At 34.2% G+C, this 9,104-nt stretch overlaps 1 protein-coding gene across 2 annotated transcripts; it reads right to left on the bottom strand.

Annotated features, from left to right (window-relative positions):
* Positions 1–1,321: 1,321 nt before the first annotated feature.
* LOC112801178 (ABC transporter B family member 26, chloroplastic) lies at positions 1,322–7,798 on the bottom strand. 2 transcript variants are annotated; one of them, XM_025843757.3, is made up of 18 exons: positions 7,054–7,798; positions 6,837–6,964; positions 6,401–6,443; positions 6,095–6,139; positions 5,869–5,991; positions 5,680–5,783; positions 5,289–5,343; positions 5,136–5,206; positions 4,953–5,055; positions 4,561–4,771; positions 4,196–4,269; positions 3,546–3,602; positions 3,376–3,450; positions 3,118–3,192; positions 2,753–3,034; positions 2,589–2,653; positions 2,425–2,485; positions 1,322–1,806 (listed from the first exon to the last, which is right to left on the bottom strand). In XM_025843757.3, the coding sequence occupies exons 1-18, from the start codon at positions 7,516–7,518 to the stop codon at positions 1,726–1,728; spliced, it is 2,118 nt and encodes a 705-aa protein (XP_025699542.1). In that variant the 5' UTR covers positions 7,519–7,798; the 3' UTR covers positions 1,322–1,725. The 2 variants fall into 2 exon arrangements, with proteins under 2 accessions (XP_025699542.1, XP_072093181.1); XM_072237080.1 differs by having other exon boundaries at positions 6,826–6,964; positions 7,054–7,791.
* Between the last annotated feature and the right edge of the window lie 1,306 nt (positions 7,799–9,104).

Below are 9,104 nucleotides of genomic sequence, written 5' to 3'. Positions count from 1 at the left end.
CAAATAGCCCTGTTACAAGAAGAATACGAGGCTTGTTCTGAGCGATGAAATTTGAAAAATTAATGTATTGTTTGAGCCACCTTTTGCACCATTGGTCCCAATTGGTGATTTTAAGGCCTAATGTGTATGGTGCGTTTGCAGGTTACTTCGTCGTTGTTGGATGGCTCGTCGATGAGGATCGTGGAGATATCAAAGGTGACATAGTTGGTGGTGGTGGTGGTGGTTTTTTCTTAGTGTTGTTGTTCTTCGAGGATGCAGCCGTGCGAGTTGAGGTGGTGGCTGAGATTATTGAAGCCTTGTTGAGGGGTTCTGAACTTGCCGGCGCCAATGGTGTCGTGGAGGATGATGACGGTGAGGAAAGAGCATAGGAATGTGAATGGCGTGTGGTGGAAGGCACGGCAGATCTGACAAACCCCGTTGGGATGGATTTTTTTCTTACTGAGAGTGACGAAAAGTGTGTGGTTAAAGTGCGAGTGAGTAAAGTTTTGCCAAGGATATAAAACAACGTCGTTTCATATGGTGACCATGGATCTTAACGTGCCGTGTCAGTTTTTGTTAATGGCGTTAACAAGGATATTGACGAAAAAGTTAACGTCATTAATTTAAAATTTTTAAAAAATAAATTTTATTAAAAAAATTATTTGATGACTAATTTAAAAATTATGTGATTTTTTTTACTTGTATATTTAGAGTTTGTTTGAGTGAACTTCTAAAAAAATATCTTATTTCGAGTTATCTTTTTTTAAAAGATCTTATGAAAAAGTAAAAATAATTTTATATTTGAGTATTTCATACAAAAAAATCTTTTTATCTATCAATTATGTTTGGATATAATAATATAAAAATACTTTTTTATTTATTTATTACATGAAAAACATCTTTTTTTAAGAAAAAAAATCTTTTAAAAAAATATAAATTACAACTTCTCACAAAATATTATTTTTCTAGAACTTTTACTTTTACTATTAGAAATTTGTCAAACACGTTAAAAAATAAAAAAAATCTAAAAAATTTTTTTATCAAAATAATAGTACTCAAACAAGCACTTAAACTATAATACCTATTTTATTATCTCATCTTCTAATTATTATTATATCAAAAATCACATCCACACCCATTTTATGTATCTCAATTAGTGATAAATCCATTGAGAATTTCCGGGAACCAATTTAGAGTATTCTCCATCTTAACTTCAGTGTCTTAGGTTAGTTTCTTATTAAGAGTAATGCAAAAACGAACATCTTTACCAATTATGTAGATGCATATAAGCAAAACTTGGGGTGGATAAACCACTAGTTTCTTTCATGATTAGATCATTCAATTTTTCGATGGAATTTGGATATTCCTGTATTATTCAAATCAAATAGCTTTAACACGTTGAGAAATTATATTACAACATAAATGAACATATAATACATGTTACCAACAGCATAAAGAAAGTGCAGCTTAATCTAGCATCTTGAATTCCAATGTAGCCCAATGGTGGAGCTAGTTTTCATGCTTTCGCATCTAAGAATCTGATCCGGTGAGATTTTCTGTGGAGCTGCCTCAGCATTTTGAATCAAGACTTCTGCAACAAATATCATTTCTTCCTTCTTTGCTCTAAACCTTAATATTGTTGTGTAAAACCAAATACATGGGCAGCAAGACATGAAAAAAAGAAGTTGCTACCCCACTGTACTGCATTTTAAAATAAAGAATCAGGCAGCAATGGAAACCCCAAAATCATGCCATGGCATCTGCCTGTTTTCGAGTCAACCGAGCATATAAACCATCTTTTAGGAGAAGTTCTCTATGACTTCCAATCTGCAGAGAGAGAAGTTATTGGCAGCTAGAATTCAGATTATGACAAATGGGGCATAGTGAAAACAATAAAGCCTTGCAACATAATAAGAGTTATGTCCCCACGCTATTAAACAGTCTGATTAAACTTAATGAAAAAAACAATCAGATTAAAAACTGGAAGAGAAACAATTAGGGACTGTTTGGTGTGAGTTCATATTTATATTGCTTTTTACTTTTAGACGTTTCTGAAGAAAAAAGTATAAAAATTAGTTAAACAATAAAATTCCTTTCATTGCAAATCGAATAATTCTTATTTTTATTATAGGATTTTAAAAATAGATATATTGAAAATCAAAATTGAAACCAAATAACCCTTACTGTCTTCAACTCTTCATGGTCCTGTCTAATGACCATCATGATCCAGAATAAGAACTTCGGGGAAAATCCAGTAATTTTTTTCTTGTTTTTTAAATAGAGAACATGTATAAACTTGTAACCCAAATTTTCATACACCATTGAAGATGACAGAAATCAAGAAAGGAGGAAACACAAGAAAATATCAAGGGTACATCAAAAGGGATTATTAAAATGTTGATAAGATAATTTAGGGCATTCAAATTAAATCAACACTTTACAAACCTCAACAACTTGACCACCATCCATTACCACAATCCTGTCAGCGGCTTGTATGGTGGAAAGCCTGTGAACCAAGTCTGATACATCAGGAAAAAGAAAAGGAAAAAGAAAAAAAAGAGACAGGATACTATCTAATGACAATCATAACACCAAAGAATCTATATCACCTGTGTGCAATGACTATGACACTTCTCCTTGATGTAGAGTCACTTCTGACGGATCGAAGAACACCCTACATAGAATGGATGAATGCATCAGTGCCTTAATCTCTCTATATTAACATTTAGTGTGTCTAATTACCAACTGGTTAATAATAGGTTCCAGAAACAACCTTAACGTTATGTTCACTCTCAGCATCCAGTGCACTGGTGGCTTCATCAAGGATCAATATTTTTGGGTCCCGAAGGATGGCTCTAGCAATAGCGATTCGCTGCTTTTGACCCCCACTTAATAGATCGTCGTCAACAACTGTTTCATAACCGTTAGGAAGTGCTGTGATGAAATCATGAGCATAGGCCTCCTTTGCAGCCCATTCAACATCTTCCTGTGTTACATCGCGAGTACAACCATATCTGATGTTTGAACTAATATCCATCCGGAAAAGCTTGGGTTCCTACACAAGCAAAACTGTTAGGTCAGAAGGAAAGAGCAATATTTATTTACTGAATTTCAACCATGTTGGAAAGACTTAAGAACCTGTCCAACATATCCTATTCTCCCTCTCCACCACATGATGTCGAAGTCTTTAATAGGAATGCCATCTACCAAAATCTGGAATAAATAAAAACTCATGTCGATAAATATTCAAATAAAAAATGTAAGCTACTAGTAAGACCCTTGCCTCACCCGCATTCAAACATAGATTCAGAACCTTCTTCTTTTTAGCCCTTTTAATGGAAAGTCAACATGTAAATGAAACCATCCAAGTCTGCGCTCAGTTTATATGAGATATACCTGGCCACTTGTCGGCTCATAGAGACGAAGCAAAAGGTTCACCAGTGTGCTTTTTCCGCTACCACTAAGACCAACCTATACCAAATCAAAAAGAAAAAGTAGATTAATCTCTTGAGCAAAGTGCAGGGAAGGAATGTATTGAAGGTGCTACAGGCAATTTCTTTTCTTACAATTGCAACCACCTCACTGGGATGGACCACAAAGTTTACATGTTGCACCACAGATACCTGCCACAACGTCAGTGATTAATTGAGCCTGTATCACTGACAATAACTTAAACACGTGTACATGGAATGCCAAATCGAATATAACATGTTAAAATGTCACGCAAACAGAGAAGTGATGGCAGAAGAATTCAGAATTCAGGATATATGTCAATAGTAAACCATTCCATTAATTTGAGAAATTGTGTTGTATGGGATATTCGTGGAATAAATTGTCTATAATGAAGAATGATTGCATGAACACTGAGATAATATGATTCAAAATGTTCTGCCCCTTTTCCTTCATCCCTTTCACACAAAGATTTTATTTTTAAATACACTTAGTTCAAAGCTTATATAAAGCATGCATTTTTTCTAAAAGGACATAAACAGTTAAACTTCACAGCATTGTTATTTGACACCCAACTTACACTACCAAAAAGGGAAAAAGAATGCATCAACAATTTTGGAGGGAGAGCAAGCTTTTAAAAATTGCTGCATTGAAGTCAATATTTTAATTTTAGCACCATTCACAGTGTAACCGAGACATGGAGGAGTAAGAATATAAAAGTTTCTCTATAGAAACCAAATAATGATGCTAGCAATAGGAGATCTACCGTTGGCCTTGAAGGGTAGCGAAAAGATACATTTAGAAACTCGATTTGCCCCATCAACCCCTGCAACTTTACTCCTGCGAAAAAATTGTCCCCAATCTTCATTATATTTAGAATTAAATGAATGATGGAGGGTTATGCAATAACTCAACATTTCAATAATAGGAGACTTTCCTTTTCTCTTATTTTTAGATAAAACCTTTTCAATATGTAAATTACTATCACTATTTTCCACAAATTTCTTGGGTTCGGAAAATATTAATGTTTGATCCACAAGTAGTTGAAAGTTGCACATGCAGACGTAGGTACCAGCAGTCTCATAAAGGTGGAAGAATGAAAAGCCTTAATATAGCTCTCATAATACTTGCCTCTTTCTGTGAATTGGCTGCTAGGTAAGAGATCCATTAAATGGAATACTTTTTCACTAGCTCCAACAGATTGCATCAAATTGGAAATATTGTCTCCCACCCACCAGGTTGAATAAATTAGCCATTCACTGTATAGTATAAACTTAGTAAGTTTCTCAGCAGTAATATGTCCAGCAAGAATAGACATCCCTCCAAACAGCACAGCGATAACCTATAAGATAAAACATTCCCATAAAAGCAGCAGTCAAGTACAAGGGTTTAGTTTACCTAGACTTCTGAATTAAAATAAATTAATCAAACTTCCTTCCAATAGCAAATTAAAGGTCAAAGGTGAAAACAGGGGCAAATATCTCAAAATAGATAAGTATAAAAATTTAGAATCCTTATTATACCTGAGTTGAATGATAAAGAGCATTGAAGCTTAAATTCCAAAACCCATATGCAGCACTTTGTCGCAGGCTTATGTCAGCTAATTTCTCCAGCCACCATTTGTACCTGTCAATAGTGATGAATATAATTAGCAGAATAATGGGAATAAGTAAGTAACAAATAAATTATAATCATAATAACATCACCTTCCATGTTCTACTTCTTCTGTTCCATAAACACGGACAGTTCGAATGAGAGATAAGGTCTCTTGAGCTACCTATGATATAATAACGAGAAAATTGTTACAATAGCATTTATGAATTATAAAACGAATTACATCACGAGGCATCATATTCTACATCATTTGCAGAAGCAGTGACTTCTTGGATCAGCCTTGCTGCCTTTTTCTGGTACCTATGTAGAAATATATAACAAAATTAACACCGGTGGAATAAGGAGACAAAATAAGGCAAAAAGTAGATGCCTAGGGTAAACACTGTTAGGGAATGTTAAGAGATTCCTTTGACTTTTACATATTGACATCTTCTCTAAAATGGACATTAATTAGCCTCTATTGTGTGAACCAATTAAGAGCAAGTCATAGCATTCATGAGCAGTATGTTCTGATAGATACACTCCTTTTTTAGACATGATGCCTCTGTTAGTGCTATTTAATTTGCAATTAACACAAGAAATGGAATTGCAATTTTCTAAAGGAGATATTTGAAGAAAATCAACCAAAAACTTTACCTTCCATAATGTACCATAACTGCTCCTAACAGGATGCATATCATCAACGTACATAAACCAAGTGGCCAAGACAAAATCACCAAGTAGATTAATGAACCTGTCCCCTAACAACATGAGAAAACTAATTTAAGTCTTTTAACATGTGGGATGACTTATATGGATATTTCATCTTGCACAACTAATTCATACCTGAAGAACATTGCGCAATATCAAGTTAAGATCATTTCCAATAACCCTAGACACTTGTTGACAATCTGCCCCGAGTCTACTTGTCAAATCACCAACTGTTTCAGAGTCAAAAAATGATATATCCTACAATAAGGGCACTGCAGAATGAGTTAAACCATACACCAAGAGAAAAGATAAATAAATGAGGGCAACAAACTTATAGTGTTATTAAGTGCTGCGGCAGAACCTGAAGAATAAGGGAAGAGTATAATGTTTCTCTCATTCTCTTAACCTGCACATATTTGTAAACACATAAATCATTGTTTCAACACACACATGCACACACACACAAATCGCCATTTATATAACATATATGCAGACCAGATCTGAAAGTAAAAGCTTATCAAATTGCATAAAGATCACTGCTCAAGTACAATAGTCTTAATTTGATAACTATACTTATTTCATTATGACCTAGCCTATTTGTATTTTTAACATAAAGCATTGAAGTCCCAAAACCCAAGTCTTGTTTACACAGGACAGAGAAACTCACCAAAATCATGTTTGCAATGCCAAAACAGCAGCCTCTTATCCCACTGAAGCATAGGAAAACTACTTGTTAGCCACCATATCTCAAATGAAAAACCAAAAGTTTCAAATGAACCACACTAAAAACAACAAATAAAGGAGGGCGGAAAAGTAAATGATCTTTGGCATTCAAAATTAATTTTAGATGTAAACCAAGCATGCTCTAACTAAATCAAAACCAAAAGTTCTTTAACAAAGTTTTAACTCCTAGTTACAATAATATCTTCAATACTTACAACTGTCATCGGAATCTTAACAATGCATTACTATATTCTACTCCATAAAAGACACTAAAAGAAAGAGGAGAATAATTCATTGATTCCCCCTTTTGGTAAAGCAAAAAAAGCAATTTATGAGTATCAGCAAGTAGAAAGGGAGATTAGACCATACAAGATTTTGACCTGCATATTCCCGAGATCACACACAACAGAACCAAAAGCCGCACATTCTGGTGAAAAACCGCAATCTCCGCGCTCTGCGCCGTGAAAATCGACGCCGTCAAGAAATGCGGTATCGAAATCTCAGACACCTGAAAGAAAGAAAAAAAAAAGTCATACAACAAATTCTCGAAAAATCAAATGTTCCAAAAAGCAGCAAAAGAAGAATGGGCAGACGCACCGCCGCGAAAATGAGAGCGGTGAAGGCGGCGAAGATGATCCAGCGGTCACGCGCGACGAGGTGCCACATCTTGCCGAGTGCGCGCCAGACAGAAACCGGCTGAGCCAGTAGCTCGATTTCGATGTCGTCGTCGAAGTTCCACCAGGATCCACCGGGGAGAATGGAAGGGAGGAAGCGGAGCCAGGTTCGGAGCGTTTGGAGGAGAAGGAACTCATCCCGAGTAGGAGAAGTTGATTCTTCGTTTCTGGAATGTTCTGGAATGTCCTCAAGGGAAACACCGTTGATGGAAGAAGAGGAAGAAGCAGAAGATTTAGGGAGAATGCGCCTGGAACGAAGAGAGGGTGGGGTTGTTAAGGTGTTGGGAGCGAAACCAAAGCGCTTTCTAGGAAGTGTGATGAGAGTTTTATTACTGTGTGGGATGAGAGGGAGTAGGGGAGGTTGTGAAGCTGAGAGTAGAAGAGGCATGGTGGTGGCGGTGGTGGAGTAGCAGAGAAGAGAACATAGGAGAGAGATGAAGAGTTTTCAGATAAAGTTACGAGTTTGAACGTGCGAGGGTGTGGTTCATGTGTGTCAGTGAGAAGAAAAAGAGAGCTGCGGTTCCGGTTGAACCTTGAGTTTGCTAGGCTCTCCTTTCACCTACCATAAAATCCATGCAATTATACGACACCGTTTTCCGTTCCAGAAAGCCAGAATTGCCTTCCACGTGCAAAATAGTGTTGCACATTTTCACACCCATCTGAATATCTGATGCTTCTTAACTCTTAAATAGGAGAATTTTCGAATTGTCTAATCTAATCCATAAATATTATTTATTTTCATTTATAATGTTTGAAAAATATATTAAAAATATTGTTTTAGTATAGCTATGAAGTATTCTTGTATAGTTAATAGTTCGTTCACTTTGAAATGTTCTTTGGATTTTTCGAATTGGATGAGTTATATTTCGATTGAAGAAGAATATGAAGCATAAATACCTGCAAAAGACATCCTATAATCAAATAAGACTAAAATTAGATTTTTTCACATAATTTTTTAGTGAAGAATTTGCTTTTTCTTATATATAAATATTATAAGAAAGTAATAGTTGATCTGTTAGAATAAGATATAAAGATTGCAAATAATAATCGAATTATAATTTTTTTGTACCATAAAAATCGAATTATAAGGCAATTTATACTCGAGTTGTAACGGATAAATCATGTATATAACAAATAATACTTAATTTTGTTTTGGATTCGTATTAAATATGTTTTGGATATATGCAACTATTTTAAGACCATGCAAGTTTTGAACTCCTTAGCTTGTAATAAATTAATAGTAGTAGTTTTGACATAATTAGTAATGCCTGTATGTGTGAATTCTGTACGTACTCTATCTATGTATGTTTTGTTTGTTTTAACTTTTAAGTTGGTTTGAAGGGCTATGTTTGTTTATAGAATCAGGACACAGGAATATAGAGATGCACGATCGTGTTTGGTAGTAGAGATATGTATAGAGATAATATGTCTAAAAATACTAAATTAATGTATTTTGTGTTCATCCTGACAGAAAGAATATGGAGACACTAATAAGGGACATAACTTATTTTTTATTTTTTCTTTTATTATTTTTTTAATTTTTTATAATTATATTTTTTATTATTATATTTTTCATTTCAAATTTTTAGAATGAAAAAAATGAGAATAAATTAGATTTTCATAATTTGTTCTAGTTTATTACCAAACAGAATACAAGAATACAAAATTTTGTGTTTCTATCCATAAATATCTTGTCCTGTCTTATTCTTAGTGTCTTCCTGTCCTGTTCTCGAAAATAAATGCAGCCTAATTTATGGTACTCAATTATGATATTGTTGCTTGACTTGCTTGCACTTTTTATTTTTTATATTAGGTTGAAAATGGTATTTTTTTAGATTATGAATTGTTGAGATATTATTCTTAAATGTGATACTGATTCATTTAAAAAATAGAAATTGAATCTTTCGATTTATGAAAAATAAAAAAATTGAACTTTTGATTTGTGAAATAAAAATTAGACTCTCCAATTTTCAA

This window comes from Arachis hypogaea, chromosome 5 (genome assembly GCF_003086295.3).
Source record: "Arachis hypogaea cultivar Tifrunner chromosome 5, arahy.Tifrunner.gnm2.J5K5, whole genome shotgun sequence".
Lineage (NCBI taxonomy): Eukaryota > Viridiplantae > Streptophyta > Magnoliopsida > Fabales > Fabaceae > Arachis > Arachis hypogaea.
The sequence above is the reverse complement of the archived record's forward strand: the minus strand, read 5'-3'. Positions and strand labels throughout refer to the sequence as shown.

Excerpts from the sequence above, each read along its gene's own strand:
- LOC112801178 (XM_025843757.3), bottom strand. The coding sequence starts at position 7,518 with ATGCCTCTTCTACTCTCAGCTTCACAACCTCCCCTACTCCCTCTCATC. Across the intron at positions 6,140-6,400 it reads GCATTGCAAACATGATTTTG|GTTAAGAGAATGAGAGAAAC; the intron begins GTGAGTTTCTCT and ends AAATATGTGCAG. Across the intron at positions 2,654-2,752 it reads AGAGTGAACATAACGTTAAG|GGTGTTCTTCGATCCGTCAG; the intron begins GTTGTTTCTGGA and ends CATTCTATGTAG.